This window comes from Micromys minutus (assembly GCF_963924665.1).
Source record: "Micromys minutus genome assembly, chromosome: 22".
NCBI lineage: Eukaryota > Metazoa > Chordata > Mammalia > Rodentia > Muridae > Micromys > Micromys minutus.
Genome location: NC_137957.1, coordinates 36,697,554 through 36,720,549, shown reverse-complemented (window position 1 = coordinate 36,720,549; position 22,996 = coordinate 36,697,554). Strand labels below are relative to the sequence as shown.

Sequence of the window (22,996 nt, the reverse complement as noted above, 5' to 3'; positions counted from 1 at the left end):
GGCTCAGTTTATTAAGGACAAACTATACTCTATTAATCTTTTAGGGGAAAAAAGTCGGAACCTAGTGAAGTTCTCTGTAGGTCTGGACCTGAATCAACACTTGGTAAAATATCTGTCAGATTTTCACTCATGAAATTAGTTCAAACAGGACGGGATGAAAAGTCACATGGATTCCAAATCAGCAGGACATCTGAAGTCAAAGGACATGGGAGAGATGAAAGGTTAGTTCGACTAATTAAACGAAAGTGTCCTGTGGGGCCCGACGGGGGTGAGTATTTGGTTTAGGATTATTTAACATCTTCATTAATGGCCGAGAAGAGGATAGATGTAATATATTAACAATATGTATAATGTGAGCGATGAGGTAACCAGCAGTGGAGATGGGAAAGTGTAAAAGAGAATGTGATATGCAAAGAAAAGAGCAGAGTACAATCCCATCAAAGGATAATGGGGAGTTCAATGAACACCCTGGTGTATTTGATGCTCAGTCCCCTGAGGAAATACCCCTTCCTAGGAGGCCCAGCATGGACAACAGGAAACTTGGGATGTAACAGGGAACTGGGAACTGCCCAAGGTCAGCAAGGCCCCAGGATGGAGGTGGGAAACCCTCAGAGCTCCATGCTCTCTTCTGAGATTAAGATTTACTTCTGTGACCTGGGGACTAACTCCAAGATGAGGCTGACATAGCCCTTGGTGGAGCTGCCAAGGCTTGTCCCCTAACTTAGTTATTCTTGGCTATTGAACCTGAATGGAGTGCCTAACATCAGGCCTGAGTGACCAGCATGCTGAGACCAGAGAGCAGTCCTTAACCCTGCTTCTAACATGTCCTTTGCCAAGACTCAGTTTGAACACTGGATTCTTGTTGATTCAGTCTTGTTTTGGCCATCCTGTCCCATCTGGGATCTTTTCTTCTCTCCCTGTCTTGAAGAAGATGCCTGGACTCTCATGGGCTCATTCTTTCTCTTAGGCCTCACCCTAAAATGCCCTTCTCCCTCTATATCTTTATGAGCATAACTTCCCTTCTGGCTGGGACAGATTGCTACAGTCTAATCCTGAGAAAAGCCCGTATGATCTTTAAGACTGTCTCCCTTCCAGAGAGGCTTTTAGCAATAACATTATGTGGATTAATACTTATTCAATTTAGGTCATTTAAGATGGGGTACTGGTTAAAACTGCAAATTCTTGATCCAGATACCTGGGTTCAAAATTCTGACCCACATTTTGGTTTTGAGGTAAAACTTCTATGCCTGTAAAGGGTGGCATTTGGAAGCTTAGATTAACAGACACTGAGTTCAGGATATAGCAAGGGTCTGATGAAGATTAGCTGTCATTATCCAGCTTAGTCCACGCTGCCATTCTTTCTAGCTTCTTTCCCATTATGAGTGCCTCACTCCTTTTATAACAAAGAATATCACTTCCTCATACCCAAACATTCTAAGTTTGACAGTGCAAACTCCATGTGGTCTTACATTGTGCCTACCTAACGCACAACAAACATCCTCTGAATGAACTCAATGGTAGGCCCATAGAAGCTACTCGAAAACAAACAAACAAAAAAAAGTCTGTGTTAAATTTAATTTTCTTTCTGAAGGCAACGTTCTTGAAAAGGCTCCATTTGGTACTGCCTATGAGAAATTAAAGCACACATTAAAAAGTCATGGAGAAAAAGGATATAAGAAGCATAGAAGGAGAGAATAATGTAAGTATAAATTCTCCAAGAGCAGAGACATAGCTTGACATGGTTGATCTCTGCCCTTTAGTGATAAAGCTATTGTGAGGAGTAATGAACTTGACCACAGAAGCTGAGCCCAGTGGTGCACATCTTTAATCCAGCTGTCTGGAAGCAGAAGCAGTTGCATCTCTGAGTTTGAAGCCAGCGTGCTCTACATATCAGCGGTTGCTGCATGAAGAATATTCACTCTTCTGTCTTATTTAGTCTAGGTGTTTCTTGTCCCCCTCAGATGAGCTGAAAGGTCATTTTCATCAATCAGTCCATCTATCAAAGACTTAACCAACCACATTGGTTACATTTAACTACAAGGCACTGGGCTTAAATAAACAAGAAACACTAAGAGCTAAGACTCTGCATAGCCATACTTTGAGTTTTTGTACTTTCAGGTTCTGCATCTGTGTATGTGTATGTGTATGTGTATGTGTATGTGTATGTGTATGTGTATATGTATCTCATGGATGGCTATGTGTGTTCTCATAGAAGAGAGTCTTGGGACTGATGTCCAGAGAGGGGGTTAACTCATTTGTGTATTGCATTCAGTATCCATGGAGTTTATGACATCATAGAGCAGATGTTCCATCACTTCCTGTGGGAAGCACTGACTGTAGCTCAGCATCTCAGAGCCGCAGATGGTACCCGCTCCCTTCCTTTCCAGTGCCCAGCGCACAGGAAGCATTTGGTGCAGAGGTGATGTGGGCAGGTGCCTTCAAGAAAAGCTCTCAGTGGCTTCTCTGCCTCAACTGTTGGGTCTACCATGCACACTTGGCATGAGAAGCAACAGTGCAAACCAGAAAGTTTCATGTTCATGTGATAATGAAAGACAGCGGCCTTTCACAGATAGAGCACAGGAAGTCTCTCTTATGCCACGCAGCACACCATTCCCTAACAGCCAAACTCGAGATTCTGTTCTGAGTCACACATATTTAAAGTAAATGTTTCAGTTTCAACAAACTGTCTTTTTCTAAACACAGAAAGGCAATCCATAGAGAATGGCTGAAGGCAAAGCTGGGCTTTGGCTTTTGATGAGACTTACCTTTCTCTCTTGGTGACCCTACATTTTAAACCACAGTATCACGGTTTAAAAGGTACAGGAAGGCACAATACAGGAAGCCAAGGTGCTATGACGACCCCACCCCCTCCCTAAGACATCCTACAAAGTCACTGCCCAGACTGCTATACCAGAACTTGACTGAATTTCTATCTAATTGTGTCACATGGTACCCCATTAATATGTGTAATCTGTTTTTATGTACCCATAAAAACAAATTTAATAAAAACTCATCTCCCAAAGGGTACATCCAGATGATTCTATTTACATAAAATTCTAGGAGCAACAAGACTACAGACATAGAGAACACATTAGTGGTTGTGGGGCTCCAGAGCTGGAGGGAGGAGGAGGTGGTAGATGGAGCTATAAAAAGGGCATCCTGGGGAGGCCCGTGCTGATGAGCAGTCTATATCTTAACCTTTGACATCATTAGCAGGGCGTGAGACCGTCAGCTATATTTTACAAGGTGGCGCTATCAGAGGGGAACAGAGTGCAAGTTTTATGTGTGTTTCCTTACGAAACAATCAAAAACAAGGAAGAAGTTGGAAGACGCACACTTCCTGGTTCCAAGACATACTAAAAACAAGTATAGGTGTAGACATCATGGTTTGGGCACGAAGACAGACACACAGAACAGTGGGACAGAAAGGAACCCCCAGAATACAAGCCCAGGGGGTTTTCAGGGAGGATGCTACAGCCACTGACCCAGGGAGAGAGTGTTCAAGGAATGGTGTGGAAATCTGTCTGCCGCACAGTTGTCTGCAAAAGGCGACTGAACCTCACTTTACTGCATCTATAAAAGTGGATTCCAGTGCGGAGGGTATGCACAGGTGAGTTAAAACTCAACGAAGAAAACAGGTTTGAAAGGCATCATAGCATTAGCTGTGGCAGGCATGTCTTGGGCCTGACCCCCACAGCACAAGAAACAAAAGAAAAAAATAGGCAAATTGGACTTCATTGGAATTAAAAATTCTGTATATCAAAGAACATGACTAGTCCAGGGATATAACTTGATGTAGAGTGCTCATCTAGTGTGTATGAGGCTCTGGGTTTGAGATGTAACAACACACATGGCCACACACATACACACATATACACACATAAGCACACATATTTACACACTTATACACTTACACACATACTTTACATACATACACATATGTACACAAATACACAAACACATACACACGTAATTTACATACATACACATAATATATACATATACATATATACATACATATATACACATACATACACACAAACACATAAACACACATACTTACACACATACACATATACATAGACACAAACATATACACATATACACATACATACACACATACATACACACATATATACACACAAACACACATATACATATGCACACATACACATAATTTACATACATACACATATGCACATAAACACACACATACCTACACACATATACATATGCCCACACACATATAATACACATATATACATACAAACACACATAAAGACACACCTACTTACACACATACACATGAATACACACATATATACATACATATACACACATATATACATACACATACAGACATACACACACATGTGTACTCAACAGAGTTGAAAGGTAACCTACAGAATAGGAAAGAAATACTTTCAAATGTTGTATGTTGCTAAACCCTAAAATATACTTCTTGTGCCCAAAGAAAGAAAACAAGTTAACTGATCAGATCAGTGGGAAAGGAGTTTAGTAGAAGTCAGTTGGCAAGCAAGCGAATGAACAGAAGACAGAAAGCACTCGGAGAAGACAGCCAAGGTCAAGTGAGGTTACAGTTCACATCTGTGAGTACAGTGATGACCAAAACAAGAAAAAAGGAACATGCTTCCGAGGATGTGGGAGACAGAAACCCTTGAGTCCTGTGAGTAGAACCCTCAGCTAGACAGAGTACCATGGAAGACAAGGTGCCGGTGCTTGGTAAAGGTGCAATGATAATGAAGTAAGCCGGTCACAAGGAAAAAGCCCTCGCACGAGGTGCCTATGCTAAGTTATGTCTTAAAGACAGAAGATAGAATAGGGGTTTACAGGAGCCTGGGGGCGGAGGTGGGGGTGGGAGGGGGAGGGGACTGAATGAGTACAGAGTTTTAGTTTGGCACAACTTACAGTACCGCAGTGACTATCCACACACGCAGCGTGAAGGAATACTTACATTACGGAAGTGCACACTAAAGGTAGTGAAGATGCTAAGTCTCATGGTCCCTGCAGTTTACCAACACTGAAAACCACCGCCACCAAGCTTAACTCAAAGAAAAGGGCTTCTCTCTTCTCCATCCAAGCTCCTGTCGCTGTGTCTTAGTTGTTACAGACCACCGAGACCAGAGTTAGTAGCCCATCACTTAATTAAGCCTCAGAGACGCAAAGGCTGGAGCTATTGGCACACCAAGGTTCACTAATGCTTTAATTAACTTCATAATTCATTTGGGTTCACAGGCCCTCAGCCTGTGACTTAATTCACCTAAAGTTACTATCAACTTTTCAGCAATGATTAAATACCTGCTCCTTATTTGTGCTGACACTTGACCTTCAGTAGCTGTAAATGGCTAAGTCGGAGCCCCAGACTGGTCATGGAATAGAAAGCTGGGCCCTTTGAAATTCTTCCAGTGCTCATCTTAATTTGTCTGCTCTGACAGAGTCAGAAGAGAATGAGGGAGGGAACCTGTTCACTCTGTGTGTGTGTGTGTGTGTGTGTGTGTGTGTGTGTATGTGTGGGTGGGTGTCCACATGTAAACACTTAATGAACTACACAGTCACATGTGTCCTGCTTGGAAATAGTCACATGGTCTCAGCCCTTCTTTTTGTACATGAGTGATATCTAGACTGTGGTAATTAACTATAGCTGTGAAGAAAAAGCAAGAGGATTTTCCAGGAAAATTTCATGGGAAAAATAAATCACCACCTTTGAGACAAGGGAAGGAGAGATACTCTGTAGCCGTTCCATCTTGGCATTATTAATGATGGGTTCGATCAACTTCATAAATGAATTAAAGAATAAGCAAGGTCAGTTTCTGTATTTTGCGTAGACCCCAACCCACACACATAGCGCCAGTCATTAGTGAAATCATAGTATCTGGTTTGAACCGAGGTCACCTCAGCTGTATGTGACACTTTCCCCAGTGAGCCACAAAGTCACCTTTACAATCCCACTTCTACTGGAACAGCATCATTTTTCACAATTACAAAGTTTTAATTTCTTTTATGCGAATGTGAAGCCTTTGATGTATTGAGCCAATTATGTGAAACTTGGTTAAAAATGAACCAAGAAAAAAAAAAGTCTGTGTGGGGGGGTGGGGGAGGGAGGCAGGGGTTCTGAGTGAGATGGGGAATTTTAAAAAGAAAACCCAAAGTAGTAGGACTTGTTGCTGTCATCAAAAGGGGATTTTTGTCTTTCCATTATCAACACAAAAGTTGAGTCTGACCTGCAAAGCCCCCGTGGTTCTGTTTCTCTTATTGTCCTTGACTCTTTCTCCTCCTGAGTCCTTGGGCTGCTTCTCCACAGCAATATGACAGAGCTCCTGCATTGGAGAGAACATCCCTTCAACATTGGCTGGAGACACACACAGGAAGGGGTGGGGCTGTGTGCACACACACACTTGCTTCTGAATGCCACTTTACCTGATTCCTCTCATAGTCTGACGGCTCGCAGGGAGTGAAGGGGTGGATGCACCTCTTGTCCCGTTTACACCACGCACAGCCAGTTCCAATGCATGCTGGGCATCTGGCAACATGGAAAACCAACTTAATGTCTATGATTTTAGGGAATTATTCATATTCTAGAAATTTCCCTCGGTGGTGCTACAGGTTAAGAACACACAGAAATGGTACTGCTATTAATAATAAAATCTTTGACTAGCCTAGGATGGACAAAGGGAGAAAAGATGGTCCTTTGAGGATGGGAAGAGAGTAAGGCTTTATGCCCTTCTCTGGAAAGCCCTGTAAGTTGATGGATTGTCATCACACTTACAGAGGTGTTGCCATGGATACCTGAAGCTAGGGTCACCCGCCGGTCTGTTGATAACAGGAACCTACTGAATCTGATTCTGAACCTGGTTCCTATTTGTCCACCCAGAGGTAAGCCTCTGTAAAGAGGGATCTTTCTCTCCCGCCTGCCACTCAACAGATCAGCAAAGCCCTCACTCCCTGGAGCAGCTGCGCTGCCAACTACACTGGTGTGAGAGACAAAGCATTCCCTGGCAGGCAGAGAGGATGGGGCACCACTGTTTGCTTTACAACCAAAGGAAGAATAGGGCCTGCTAATCAAATGAGGCATTGTGCATGGGTAACTGTGGAGGGCCCAAGAACGCTCTCCGTGCATAAAGGATGATGATCAGAGATCAGGATGATACAGATTAATAGAAGAAAGACTGAGTCTGGTCTGAAGAGCTATCCAAAGGATGCCTCAAGGAAACGGGGGGGGGGGGGGGGGGTGGTGATGAGGAAACCATACAGAGGGAGTCTGCCTGGGCTGGAATTCATAGGTACTTAAATATCCTAATCTACAGAAAGTAGTCTCCTGCGGGCAGAAAACAGATCACATTTCAGGGAGGGAGCCTCTCCCCCAAGCAGGTCCCTGAATAGGTACTCTTCAGGCTGGTGGATCTGGTTATGAGGTCTGGCTTTTTACCTAGCAGTGGGGCCCTGGGGGTGTGCCATTTCCTTCTACCTGAGCTCTAAAGATGTCTACAGAGAGACATCTTTAAACTTTCCTCACAACCCTAAGCTCTACTTTGTTCTCTCTTCCTTTTTCCTATTTGCTGGGTTGGAGGCTTCCGACACCAAGCGTTCTGTTTTTCTTCCCTAAACTCGTTCTGAGTTAGACATCACTGACTCTCTGCTTGTGCAACCTGCCAATGCTCCTCTTTGGTAAAGATAACCAGACACTTTTCCTATAGTGATTTCCAGAGCAGGCTGGAAGCTGCTCCTGTGTGCCGGTGTCCAATCACACCCCAGAATGAATGACACACCTCTGTCCTACAGCCTACATGTGTCCTCTGTCCAGATTTCAGAGGATGGGCCTTTGAAAAGACTATTTCCTCTGTCTTCTCTCTCCTTTAGAGAGGGGGCTGTAGTCCAAATTCAAAGGGGTCATAGCTGAAGGGGGCTAACAGTAATAAATGGAAGACACGGGGCTAGGGTTGCTAAGTGGTAGACTGACTTAGCATGCTCAAAGGCCCACAAGTCTGATTCCCTAGCACCTAGAAAGGAAGCAAAATGAATATGCCATTTTGGTGAAGGAGACTTCAACTTGTTCTCATGTGCAGGTCTTTCTGCTCTGGCCAAACTCCCAAAGCCGTTTGCATTATGGGAGAGTATTCCTTACTGATCTTTACTGGATCCTCCAGGTCTGGGGAAAAGACCTTTCCCTGAGGATAGGGACACCTTGGCGCATGCGCTCCTCAGCTGCTCCAGTTTTCTTGTTAGGGCTTGAATGAGCAAGCACGGTTTATTACCTCTGTGACTCTCCTAGCTCCCGTTAGACCATGCTCCAAAAGGCACTTTGGAAAGTTCTGGTCCGCAAAAGAGTTCTTTAGAAAACCAAGGAGTAAACAAAATAAATTTCAAAGCAATGAGAAAACATTTGAATGTCAAAGCCAATCTTACTCTTTTACTGACGCACAGTTGGTAAAGTTGAATCTTTCTGATAAGCTCCAAGACGGGAAGGTGAAGGTCGCATTGATGACTAAGACATCTGGAGGAAAAGAAAGGGGGCGAAAGTCATTCATGGTGGGTTCCTGCCATAGTCAAACATAGCCAGAGATGCGAAAGGAAGAAATATTTCTGCCCTCTCTACACAGAGAGCCCGGGTGTGCCAGCTGTTCACCAACATTCCAACCAGTATGTGGCTCCTTCCCCACGGGCCATTCATGTCAGGCAGCCACAGAGCACAGCATAAGCCTCCAAACAGACCGAGCCTGATGCTAGCTTCAAGGCTCCCACAGATAATCACCAGGAAAAACCATTTTACAGCCCATTTACATCCTCTGCTCTCGCTGGGATCACTACCTCAGCTTGTAATTGGCCAAGGCATGAGAATAAAACAAGTCACCGAGCAAGAAGTGTCTCGAATATGAATACCAGCATGCCGGAAAGGAAACCGTGCACCTTCAGAAAAGTCCACACTCTGTAAATATTTACCTAAGAAAAACCCTAAATGTGACAAGCTGGGGGGTGAGGCCCAATGATCTCCTTGGAGTCAGCTGCTGTCAAATGAAGGTTTTCTGGTTTGCTTCTAAAAAGCCTTGTGCATTGTTTGGAAAACTCCTAAAGAATAAAATGGGGGTAAAAGCCTACGCTAAGTCGGCTGTGGAGGAATGCTGCCGAGCCTCAGTGCTGGATCTCAGGCAGCAGTACTTAAACCCAGCTGTCGATCAGAATCACAAAGGCTTTAGGGAAATATTGATACCAGAGCTGTACTCCAAGCCATGGTGACTCAACAGACCTGAGGCTGGGCTCAGAACCTGTATATCGTAATGCCCCTCCCAACATAACGAACATATAGACCATCCTTTGGGTACCATGGTCCACAGCAACACCATTCCTGTCCTATTGTGTCTGATTGGGGACCAGCACTAATACAGAGGAAATAATATCTCCTTACTTGTAGGAGTTCATGAGGATTGTTAAGTGAAGTCTTGGCATTGTGAGAAGTTGGGCTGACTTTGTAGGCATCCCTAAGTTCCTTCCTGAAACTTTCTTAGTGTGATGTTCCCAAACTCTAAGGGTCCTTGCATGGGGATGTTTCTCTCCAGCACAAGGGCTTCTTCCTCTGATGGCTAGAATTCCACACAGCATTCTGCTCACGTGAAGTGGGCTTATGTGAAATGATAATCTTTTGTTCTGAAGACAAGGAGGTCTGGAGGGCTGACATGACCTCTCAGCAGGAGCATCTGAACAGACACTTGAGGCATGTTAGTGAAAAGAACACATGGCCATTTAGCACTGAGGGACTCCCAGGGAAAATATATTTTCATAGAATTGACAAGTGCCCGGGGAGGATGCCAAAGAAGTCAGACTTTACTGAGCACCAACCGTGCACGACCCGTTGGAAATTTCACAGGGGAATGAATATTCACAATCTTTCCTCTGGAAGCATGTACAGTTCTAGAAGAGGTGAAAGTCGGGGAGAAGAAGACACAGAAGTCAAGGGGATACCATGTGAGTAGTTTGAACTCTGTGTAGAATTTAGGTGCAAGGTAGGGGTTCCTCTGGAGAACCAAAGGTGTGGCAGAAGGATTATTGAGGGTGTATGGGGGAGCCAACCTTTCTCCACTGTTTCAAAGTATATGGAAACAGGACTTAACAGTAGAGGTAAGGCTAGCTAAAATAGGGCAAGAAAGTAAACATAGTGGATCATGTCTAGAAATACAAATATATATTTCTATTTTCATCTATCTGTCTGTCTGTCTGTCTTTACATCATTCTATCTATAGATATAACATTGTGGAGGATGAAGCAGGAGGATTTGCTATATAGTGAGGCACTATTACAACAAGCACACACACACACACACACACACACACACACACAGAGAGAGAGAGAGAGAGAGAGAGAGAGAGAGAGAGAGAGAGAGAGAGAGAAAGCGGGAGCGCATACAATAAATTAAGTTTTTGTCAATGGCTTTAGACAGCTGAGCACAAAGAGTAGACAACTGAACTTGTTGTGTTCAGCTAAAGGAAGGGGGCAGCTGTTAGAGGGTCTAATGCCACCAATAAGCTTTGTAAGTCAGTCTTGGATACTTCAGAGTCATATTTTATATGTGAATAATATTTGCATCTTTAATGACCCAGTTTAACTAGAAATGGGTTTTAGAGACGGCACAGTGGTGACAAAGCAGAAAATGGATGCACTTTTTAGGTATCCAGATCCAAGGATGGCAAGGGACATTTTTAGCTTGTGACTCTGGAGGGAAGGAGGCTCAACTGAGTGCTCTAGGGTCTCTGTTTGGTACACCCTCAAAGTTTTTATTTGGAATTCAATACTCCATTTGATGATAATGAGGTGGAGCCTTTGGGAAGGAGTGAAATCATGAGGACCTCCTCCTCGTGAATGGGACTGATGTCCTTGTAAGGGAGGGTTGGGCATCATTGCTGAAGCAGAGAGAGAGCCTTCACCATACACTGAATCGTCTGATGCCCTTATCTAAGATCCCTAGCCTCCAAGACTATAAGCAGTAAGTTTCTTTCTGTCTGTACATCACCCAATATTAACAAGAAACTCCAGTGTGGTCACAACTCGAATTGTAGGAGGCGCCCACCATCACCTTAACTCTCCCAAGCCTTTTCCATCCTGACAGACTCCTGGATCCTCCTTTGAGCATCCTGGACATCCCTAGATTGCTTCACGCCCCTTTGCCTCTAATACTGGATCTCACTCTCTCTTGTCTGGACAACTTTGATGGCTTTTCTGTTAACCACTCCTTAGGAACCAAATATTTCGGTTCTTTTTCCCCCTTCCCCCCCTCTCCATTCCTTGCCATCCATCTGCCCATGTACTCCCTAGAAATTTACTGATTATAAATGGACACACTGGCCCACACACAGTTCTATGCACGGCAACAAACTTTTCAAGGTTCCTGCCCTTCTACTCCAGGGACAGATAATCCACATTCATGTCTTCCTGCTGATAAATCTGACTGTGCTACTTGTAGCTGAGACCTCCCAGGATGAAGCCCACATTGTATATGGCCTTCTGTTGTCCCCTAGCTCCCCTAGTGTCCAGCCCCATCCCATCCCTACCCCACCTGCCTTACTTATAGAGAGCCATTTTGAGTTCCCCAATCTAAGCCCCTTTCTATTCTGTCTAGTACACAAGCTGATTTCTGGTTGCATAAGTTTTTCCCTTGTCTCCGGGTTATCTCTGCTCATCCCTCATTCTTGTAAGACTGATATTACTTACCCGGAAAGAGATCCTTGCTCACCCCAGGCGTGTCCTTGGAATGAAAATGGCCCAATAGGCTCATAGGAATGGTACAATTGAGAGGTGTGGCTTTGTTGGAGAAAGTGTGTCCCTGGGATGGGCTATGAGGTCTCATGGGCTCTAGCCTGGCCTAGTGTGACTCACTGTCTCTTCCTGCTACCTGTGGATCCAGATTTGGGACTTTCAGCTCCTTTTTCAGCACCCTGTCTACCTGCATGCTGCCATGCTTCCTGCCATGACAATAATAGACTAAACCTCTGAAACTGTAACCTTGCCCTAATTAAATGTTTTCCTTATAAGAGTTGTCATGGTCATGGTGTCTCTTCACAGCAGTAAAACCCTAAGACATAAAGGTGCCTTTACAGTTATAGGTACACAATTATACTACATTATAACTTTACATTTATACACTACATTGCACAGCAACAATTATACTCTACAGTGTAAACATACTAAGTTGTAAGGATTCTGAAGCAAGGGTCAGCTTAATCTGTTTGCACCTTCATATTCCTGGAATACTAGCACAATATTTTGTACCCAGATGTTTATACTTCCTGTGTAAATGAATGAATGAATGCACTGAACTTAGAATGTTTTCTTATCTCACCTAAGGCACCATCACTTTTCTGAACTCTGAATCATCTCATCCACCTGGAAAGAATCAGCCCAAAGGTTTCTTGCTTTCCCAAACTCCCCCAGACAAAGACTCCTCTCTATCTCTCCCCAGTCATAACTGGGAGTGAGGAGCTGGAGTATACTCAGGAGATGGGGCAGGAGAGAAGACTCAGGTGGGAATCAGAGGTAGAGAGACAGGAAGAGAACCATCCCAATCCCCAGTAACTGAACTAGGGAGAGGCTCTTGCTTCTTGACTTTATAACAGTGACCCAGAGGAATCACATACTGTAGCTGGGTCTGCTGGGGATGTTGCAGGCACAGGTCCGGTTCAGCTGGCTTCTCCCCTGGCAGAGCAGTTTGCCCGTGTCTGCGTTCTTCACCACGCACTCCGAGTGTCTTGCAGAGATGCTTCCCATAATGGTCACTGTGGTCTGTGAAGAGGGGAAGACACATATCATGTGGTTGATCTGTATTCTGGCTATCCCTCCTAAAACCTTATGGGAAGTCACCCTTAGACCTGTGTGGTACTTTGAATGAAAATGGCCCCATAGGCTCATAGGGACTGGCACTATTAGGAGGCGTGGCCTTGTAGGAGGAAGTGCTTTACTAGGAGGTTGGCTTTGAGGTCTCAAAAGCTCAAGCCAGGGCTAACTGTCTCTTCCTGCTCATTACCATGATTTGATGATGGGCTGAACCCCTGAACCTGTAAGCCAGCACCAATTAACTATTTCCTTTTAAGAGTTGTTGTGGTGTTTCTCCACAGCAAATAGGGTACAAAGACAGTTTCTCTAGGGAGCTGGTGTGAAAACAGAAATGGTTTTACTGGCTGTTTGATTTGTTCTTCTGTGAATTGCATATTCCAAGTTTTTGACCACATTTCTGCTATGTATTTTTCTTATCAGTTTTGAAGAGATCTCTGCACCACATAGATATTAATCCTTATCTGTCATATTTCTGACACATACTTTCTCATAATCTACCATTTGTTTTTACTTTGGTTTGTGTAATCTCTTACCCTTATACAGCATCTCTTTATGTAATCAGATATAGGGGTTCTTGTTTTGACTATTGAATGCATCCTAAACTCTAGCTTACAGACAAGGATTAAATAGTTCCATCCTCCTTACTGTTTTGTTTTTAAACTTACATTTTTAACCCATCTGGAATTTATTTGTGTATATATAGTGTGGGATAAAAGTCCAATTTTATTTTTATCCAGATGGCTAATTAGCTATATCATCACTAATTTTTTCAACAACAAAAACCTCTCCTTTTCCCATTAAACCAAGATATCACTTTCACTTCAGAAAACACTTTTAGATGTATATATTTTGTTGGTATGAATGTACTTCCTGCACATATGTATATGCCTGTATTGTTGGAAGGTTGGAAGGCAGCATCCCCTGAAACTGGAGCTACAAATAGTTATGACCTGCCAAGTGTGTGCTGGGAACCAAATCAAGATCCCCTGTAAAAGCAACAAGTTCTCTTAACTTCTGAGCCATCTCCCCATCCCTCGAGATATCTGTCTTAGGGGTCTTCTGTAAAGAGACACCGTAACCAAAGCAACTCTTACAAAGAAAAACATTTAATTGGGGCTGGCTTACAGGTTCAGAGGTTCAGTCCATTACTGTCATAGCTAGAAGCATGGCAGCAGGCAGACATGGTGCTGGAGAAGCCTAGAGTTCTACTTCTTGATCCACAGGCCCAGGAGACTGTCTGTCACACTGGGCATAGCTTGAGCATACATCTTATCGCAAAGCCTGCCTCCACAGTGGCACATTTTCTCCAATAAGGCCACACTCAATATGGCCAAGCGTTCAAATGCAGGAGTCCATGAGGACCATTGGTATCCAAACCACCCCAATATCCTTTTTACAATGTACGGTGAGGTATTTGGAATCTATTTCTATCCCACGGTCACTAAGCTTTTACTACTTTAAATATCTCACAAGGGAAATATCTTCTTATTTATCTTTATTTTCATAGGAATTCCTAGACATGGTTCATCTTTTTGAGATTTCACAATTATCGTATGCATAAGATATTGAGGTGACGATGTATTTAATTGAGACAGCAAAAGTATAGTCATTTTAGTGAAACATATGTCTCTACGTTATTAAGCATTCCCATCTAAACACGGGATTTTACTTTCATGTGCAAGACTCAAATCCGTGGTTTACTTAAAAGGCTGTTCCTTGATCTTCTTTCAGGTGTTAAGGAGCCCTCGCCTCCTCTCTATTGCTTCCCATGAATGCTATCAGATAATAGCCCAATCAACTTTTAAAGTTAGCTATGGTTTTCCGTGTGGTCAAATCCCTGATAAAATTTGCAGGAAGGGGGTTTTCTGAGTGTCTGTGTATGTGCAGAAGTATAGTGTGTGTGTAGAAGGAACAAAAAGAAAGTCTTGAAATTCCAAACTCCTGGAGCAGATTTCGAAATATCTAAAGAACCAAGGGCAGCTAGTTCTCCCATTGAGAAAGGACGTTAAAGGATTAAATGCTAGCAGGTCAACTGACTTCCCACAGAAGAGGGAACCTGGTTGCAGATGAGTTAAGAGTGGGAGGTTGGCGTGGAGGACCAGGTAACCCTCTCTCACCTGTGACGGGGAACAGTGGCCTGGACCACCTTGGGGAGGTCTCCTCACTCATCTTCCTGACCTCTGTTCAGACTTCTTATATGGCCACCTCTGCCTTTTTTGCTGTCTCCCCTGGTCCCCTAACAGCTTGTTGAATCTATACCCCAATCTTTCAATTTTTTCAAAAAGAAAATATGTTTCCAGTCCACGGAATCATGGTGTAGGAAGGCAAGTTCTTTCCGCCCGAGTTCACCTGGACTGAAGTCTAAGCATCCACAAGAGACATTTTCTACCTATTAGTGTGACACTGTGTATTTGACCCAAGGCCTGGTACATGCTAGGCAAGCACTTTACAACCCATCTGCATAAGCATCCCAGCTGGCCTCAGTCTGTGATCCTCCTGCCTCAGCCTTCTGAGTAGCTGCATTAACAGGCATACCACCACAAGCTCTAGAATCTCATGGGAATGAACTTCAAGCCATTCTTGCTAGTTCACCTTCTCAGGGGTCTGCACCCTTGGCGATACTGACTTTTTCACTCCACAGTACTCTCTCTGACATATGCTGGTGCATAACTACATATTTCTTATATGTGTGTATCTTACCCTGAATCCCTTCACCAGTGGGGTTTCTAAATCCTGTTTTATCATCTCTTCTCTTCGGTTTCCTTCCAGTTCTCACACATAATTTTTACATAACCAAAACCACTCTGCTTATATATTCTATAAATAAACAATAAGTTCCCAACATAGCCAAATGCTGCTCAGGGCACCAAGTAACCCGCAAACAACTACCATCTTGTCCTTTGAGAGTTTACAGGATAACAGACATCTCAGCAGAGGCAAATGGGAGGGTCGAGAGATCAAGAGATCGTCAAGAGATGACAGAAGTCTGGGCTAGAGTGGCAGGTGAAATAGAAAGAATCAGACCAATTGGAGGAACAGTCTGGAGGTAGGAGGAACAGGACTGAAGGGAGGGATGTTCATGTGAGCATTCTGGTAAGGAGACTGATGGATGAAGGTATCAGAGGAGCTCAGATTTTTGAACATTTAGTTCCCAGCTGGTGGCACTAGGTAGTACAACTTTGTTGGAGGAAGTTCATTACTGAGTGTTTGTGAATGTGTATGTGTGTGTGTGTGTGTGTGTGTGTGTGTGTGTGCGTATGTGTCTTTGAGATTAAAAGCTTGGTACTATGTTTTTCTCTGTGTGTGTCACACTTACAGTTCAAGATGAGCTTCCAGCTTCCCATTTTTCCCCTTGCTACCACTCACCCTGGACCCACTCGAAACCCTCTGGAGTCAGAAGCCCAAGCTAACTCCCCCTTCTCTAAGTTGCCTTGGTCCTGGTGTTTATCACTGCGACAGTAAAGTAACTAAGAAAGCTTCATAAACCCAATATGAGAATCCTTTCCAGATTCATGGCTCCTTCTCGAGCACAGCTGAACAAAGAGGAAAGGGCAGTACTCTGGGTCAGATGGGACCCAGGGATGGTTGGGAAATCAATTAGACTTCAATAAACACAGGGCCAAAGAACTCACTGCCGCAGAACATTCCATCATGCTGACATGCAAAGACCTTATTTTACTTAACTTCTCTCTTTATTGCCAAACAGGTTTCTAAGGCTATAAATGTGGCCACAACAGAGGCTTACGCATAGGGCTTTCTTCTTTTAAGTTGCTCCCTTCGATTCTATGCCTGGAATTAGCGATTTAGACAAACTGAATATCTTCATTACTTTTGAGACATACTGCCAAATTGTTTTCTGAAAGGATTGTGCTAATTGGCATCATCAACACTGGGTCTAACTTATTATAGTTTTAAGTGGTATTTATTCCAAAACTAGCAAGGTTGAACATACCTCCATACTTACAGCTACTTCCCCAAATCTGCTCATTGAGAGCATATGCCTTGGGCCACTTGCTTTTAGGTGTCTTAATCCCTCTCTTTTCCTTCCTTCCTACTTCTCTTGTCCTGAGAGACTTTAACTATGGCAGATACATTGCAGAAGTATATGCTTTATTATTTCCCTCTTGTATAGTTATTTTTTTTTGCCAGTGTTGGGGGTTAAAGCCACAAGCCAAGCAACCCCTCTACTGCTGAGACTACTCTAGGCCAACATTGTTTTTAAAGTATACTGATTGTGTAAGTATTTTTGTCATTACATACTTCAGAGCTAAAAATAAATTATCATACTTTCAAACTATGTGACATTGCCTGTGACTTTTTATGTAAATTACTTAATTATCCTAGATTTTATTTATATATTTTAAAAGATTTTATTGTTCTGTTTACTTGTATGTGTTTGAGTGAGTGTATGCTGTGTGTGTGTGTGTGTGTGTGTGTGTGAGTGTGTGTGTGTGTGTGTAGTTGCATATGGAGAAGGTCAGAAGGGATCTGGTCTGAAGTTACAGGTGAGCGTTGGTCCTCTGGAAGAGCAGCAAGTGCTCTTAACAGCTGAGCCCTTTCACCAGCCCTGAACTATGTACTTTTACATTTAACATGAATTATGCAGTAAATGTTTCCATAGTTTGCAACTTATTGCTTTTCAATAAAATTCTTCTAGTTCTCCTTATTTTATAACATCTGATCTTCAGAATTCTTATATTCATCATTGAGCTGTGTTCTACAGATGGTCTCATTATTTTAAAATCAAAACAGATTAAAAATTACTATTGCCATAATTAGTTGCCATCTATTGAACACTATATGTATACTGTACAAACATACAATGTATTTGTGTAATAATGTATTTGTTTACAGTTAAATGACAGTGGTCATGCCTAAATCAACACACACACACACACACACACACACACACACACATGAAACTTGAATATCATATATATGATATTCTAAATCAACTCATATTATTTGAGATAAATGTAGTATTAATTTAAAGAAAATTCCTACTCATTTCAAAATTTAAAAAATAAGTTGGAGAAATAACTTTTCCTAAGAACGATGGGATGTTTATGAATACACATAGATGTTTTTTCTATTTTCCAAAAAGATTTCTTCTACATATTTATTTAGACTTACATTTTAATTGAGAATGTTCTATAATAACAAATTATAAATAGGTTCAATACACCACTCACTGTTCTGTTACTGTATGATCAGGGAAAAAATGGTTGAGACAAATTGTTGTGAAGCCAAAATACATTCTGTTTTTGGTAACTGTCTCTAAAAAGTGTCTTTTGGTAAAAGTGACTGGGTTTTTTGTTTGTTTGTTTGTTTTTTGGTCTTTTTTGTTTGTTTGTATTTTGTTAAGACAGGGTTCACTATGTAGCCTTGGGTATCCTGGAATTCACTCTGTAGACTAGGCTGGCCTCGAACTTAAAGATCCACCTGCCTCTGTTTCCCTAGTGCTGGGATAAAAGCCATGCACCATTATTGACCAAATTAAGGAGACTTTTAAATACAGAAAATACACGTTGCTTTTGAAGTTTGTCCCTGAATACTTCTATTGCTTTTATAAGTGGAGTTATTTTTCCAATGACTGGAAGTTGAAAGGTTGTTTACCTGAAACACAGTATGACTTCTGAGAATTGATTAAACATCTGTATTTAGGTTTACTTATGTATTTGTGTAGGTTTTGATATTTTTTAATTTGGGGGATGCTAGGGAGTGTGTGCTCTCTCAACCAACTTACATCCTGGAACCCTCCAACAGTTTTTCAAATGAATATATTTAGAATATGTATATCAATTTAAGATTAGCAAACAGTGACATTTTATGTATTTTATTTATATTACTTGTTGTCTTCAAACACACCGGAAGAGGATATCAAATCCCATTACAGATGGTTGTGAGCCACCATGGGGATGCTGGGAATTGAACTCAGGACCTCTGGGAGAATAAGCCAGTGCTCTTAACCACTGAGCCATCTCTCCAATCCCCAATTACTTGCTTCTTGTATGACTAGACAAGAGACACGGTTGACACATCAGTGCTGGCAGGATTTCTTTCACTTCTGATTTGTGGAAGAGTCTCTTTACCCCCCTCTCCTTTAGGAACCAGGTTGCTTTGTGAAAAAAAAGTCTTCTATTCCTGTATCCATCGTATTTTTATTGATCTTGAAGTTTCACTTAACGCTAACTCTCTTTGTATGTATTCATTATAGTGTTCTTATTAATATTAATTATTAATAACTTGCATGTATAATACAATGGGACATGTCTACATGATGACCCAGTTTCCAGTTTTACTGGCCTTTCTTCTCCATTACGCTAGTCATTCAACTGGGAAGGCCACACTTGCTCCCAGGTAGGAATGTGTCCACACTAATCTCCATGCTTGTGATGGCCAGTCTTGGCTGTCAACTTGACTACATCTGTGAAATCAACTACAACCCAAGTAGCTGGTCACAGCTGTGAGGATCTTCTTGATTGGATTTGAGATCTGAAGACCCACTGTAAGTCTAAGCCACATCTGGTGGCAGCCCATATAAAAGAACATTGGAGAAGAAAGCTTTTGCTTTTGCCTCCTTAGTCTCACTCTTGTTAGTGAGTTCATCTGTCCTGTTACTGAAGCATTCCTCTGCTGTTATTAGAGCCTCTCCCTAGGATGGATAACAGAAGCTGTCTGGGAAGATACACAGTCTCTCACATCCTGAACAACTACAACTACTACATCCCTGGCCTTATGGTTGGAAGACATCAGTTTTCGGATTACTCAGATTATAGTCCATAAACCATCTTAGTAAGTCCATATATATATATTTCATTACACACACATCTCCCTCTCCCCTTCCCTCCCTCCCTCCCTTTCTCCCTTCAAATTATGTTTCTTTAGAGAACCTTGACTAAGACAATGCTCACATAATCACATGGAGACAGATGCACACCAACAGGACATTTCTGTTCAATAGAAGACTACACTCCTTTTTGCTCAACAAAAACCTCAGAGAAATCCATTCTAGACTAACAGGTGCTTCTCTAATTAATTCTTTTAATTATGAATTCCTCAGTGAAGATGAAGACATCCTATTCTCTGGCTGTTTTGGGTAAAGAAATAATGCTTCCTATGAGCCAAGGCTCTGTAATATTTTATTTTTCTATACCTGCAAAGGTACTAGAATGTTGCCAGTCATACGGTGGACAGCTAGCAAACCCTCTTTGACCTTACCTAATAGATTGCAATGGGGACAACCACAGACTGACATTTCTTTAGGTAAGGGTCAGGTATTATTGAAATAATGGCCTGAGGCTTTCATGTAAGCCACAGATGGCTATGGAGTAAGAAATACTTTGAAACAACATGATCAAGAGAAGCCAGGGCTGGTAATATGGCTGAATAGAAAAGAAGAAAGGGAGAAGAATTGGGGGAAGAAGGGAAGAGAGAGAGGAGAGGATCAAGTCTTCTCAGAACTATGAAAGAAACAATCTAGAGCTAAGGAGTACAGCTCAGCGGTAGAGTGCTTGCCTCTGGCATGTGTAAGGTCTGGGTTCAATCCTGGGGGAAGGGATGAGGCTAGAGATAGTGTTAAAGAATAGCTGAAGTGAAATTAGTCAATTAGTGGGCTGGTGAGGTGGCTGAGCCCATAGTGCCTATGGTCAAGCCTGATAACATGAGTTGGAGCCCCAGGACCCACATTGCAGAAGAAGAGAACCCACTTCATAGTTCTCTGACCATATACAGGCTGTGGCATGCGCAAGCACACGTGAAATAGTAGCATGTCAATTAAAAAGATCGACTCAGTGCTTATCTCTAATTTGTGGACAGTGATGTAGTGGCTGCCTGAGAAGATCCTGCTAGGCCAGCGGTAAGCCACCGTGGGGCTTCAGGGTGGGGCAGAAAGCACAAGTGGTTGTTTTGTGTGCAAGATTTTTGGCTTTATGCTATTTGAAACAGGGTCTCACTATGGAGTCCTAGCTGGCCTGAAACTTATTACGGAAACCAGGCTGGTCTCTCAAACTCACAGGGATCCTCCTGCCCTTGCCTCTTGAGTGCTGAGATTATAGGTATGACCTACTACTCCTGAGTGGGTGTAAGCATGTTTTGAAATGTTCCAGATGACATGTTATTCTGTTATATCACCCTTGGATAGGTAAGCTAATTATATAATCAGCACTTAAACAAGCTATTTTTTTTCTTACTATAAGGGTATAATATACTCTAATGGTAGGTATAGTATCACCCTTAACAGTTCTTTGAATGACAAAAAGAAAAAAAACGCCTTGCATAATCTTATCCATGTATCAGAGTCCTGAGGATATCAAAACATCTTAATGCTTCCTGCCCAACACTTAGCATCAGGGCCAGCTGTTTCTTCAGACCAATCAGAAAAGAACTTGAGAATGCCTGCACATGGATGGCCGAACGAACGTCACTTACCCTGATTTGGACCCCCTGGCACGGAGCTGGCAGGAGTTTGGAGCTCGCCCCCACTCCAGAGAGTGACGCAGGAAGCGACAATAGCAAGTAACTTTCAATCCGTGAGTTCTGATCGGTCATGACTTGAAAGCTGGGTCCTTTTATTATTTATCACTCATTAAATGCCCTGGCTTTTCTTTATTAAATGTTAAATCATCTTAAGTGGCGTGGTTCTCGCTATTTGAAATGGCAAAGTGAGACAAGAAAGTGGCCCATTTCCTTGTTAATGTGGCATTCACATAGAACACAGTGAGTGCAGCCCACAGGTCAACTGGCTGCTGACAGGGACTCTGTACAATTGCTCATAACACAAGAGCCGTGATTAGGGAGGAAATGCCTCCTTACAGCATCATGTGAGAAATTCTTTCCCCTCAAGAAAGGGTGGGTATTTGCATTAGGAAATGCTCTGCTCCAATATGCTCTCCTGCCACATCAAGAGCTTTCCAAGGGACCAGCTCATACTAGTTCATGGTACTGCTTGACCCCTGCACCACCAGCTATTCGAAGACTGAGAATTAAGATGGGCCGATCAAGATAAAATCCCACTGAGATCCGAATTGCAAGGATCTGCTTAACTACAAGCCTGAGCTTATTTTTTCTCTCTATTAAAAAAAAAACAGCTGTATTTCTTCTAAATCAAAAAAAAAAAAATGCTTCTTCTCTTTGATTCTGACCACTGAAGGTCATCTTTACCCAGCAAGATGGCAAACCCTATGAGGATGGGCTGTACCACAACCTGGTTGTGTATTCTTGGCACTTTGTAGATAGACAACATCTGGCAGGCTCTCACCATTCACCAACAGAATGGATGGAGTCCTGTCACCAGGCCTGTTTCACTGTGAAAAGATTTCCTTTACACCCAGAAGGCAGCTATAACACATCATAAAGACAAACAAAAGTATGTCCTCTTACCCTCTCTCGGAGGCTTCGAATTATTTGAATTTTGGGGCATTTTTTAGGTCCTGATGAAACATCCAGCCAGTTTTCAAAGTTCCCTGTGTGTGTGCAATCCCCTTGAAAAGTGCACCTATAAAACAAAAACCACCAATTGATAAATTGGGACACACACATACACACACATACACACACATATTAATTACAACTTTCTTATAACCATCAGTACAAAACACTCTGTATGGTAGGCTATTGATTTTGAATGAGAAAATGGAAACAATATTAAAATTGTGAAAAGTAACAAAAAATGGCAGAACGGTGTGAGTGTGTGTGTGTGTGTGTGTGTGTGTGTGTGTGTGTGTGTTTTATCAGGTTTAGGAACAGAGGACAAATGTTGACAACATGCTGAACTTCAACTTCTATGCTATGTCCCAAGATGACATCATCAACGGAAGCACAATCTCTCATGAATTCTAAAATAGAGAGTTTCTGTGGAGAAATTTCTCTAAGACCAGCCTAGAAAAGTTTACATTTTCTATACATTTTAGGTTTGCAATACATTCACCAGAATACCAAGCTATTGAATGAGGTTCATTTTGTGCTAGAAAGAAATAATGAAGCTGTTGTTTTGAGCTTTGCAACATGATGATTAAATGAAAATATTTCAAGGGCAGAGTCTGCCCAAGAATATGATAAGAAATTCTGTAACCATCTGCTCCCGAACATTTATTTAGACAGATACCAAATTATATCAAAGATATGAGCAAAACATTTTGCAAGGTCACTCTCCCAGGTC

At 42.4% G+C, this 22,996-nt stretch overlaps 1 protein-coding gene across 1 annotated transcript in view; it reads right to left on the bottom strand.

The window, feature by feature from the left end:
- PLXNC1 (plexin C1) overlaps positions 1-22,996 on the bottom strand; it is a gene marked incomplete at its 3' end in the record, with an annotated part of 145,967 nt that overhangs the window by 63,240 nt on the left and 59,731 nt on the right. Inside the window, exons 5-9 of the mRNA XM_080935786.1 lie at positions 22,219-22,333; positions 12,642-12,786; positions 8,425-8,512; positions 6,439-6,541; positions 6,243-6,338 (exon numbers count right to left, since the gene is read on the bottom strand). Coding sequence (XP_080791912.1) covers positions 6,243-6,338; positions 6,439-6,541; positions 8,425-8,512; positions 12,642-12,786; positions 22,219-22,333 — 547 coding nt within the window. The remainder of the gene's footprint in view (positions 1-6,242; positions 6,339-6,438; positions 6,542-8,424; positions 8,513-12,641; positions 12,787-22,218; positions 22,334-22,996) is intronic.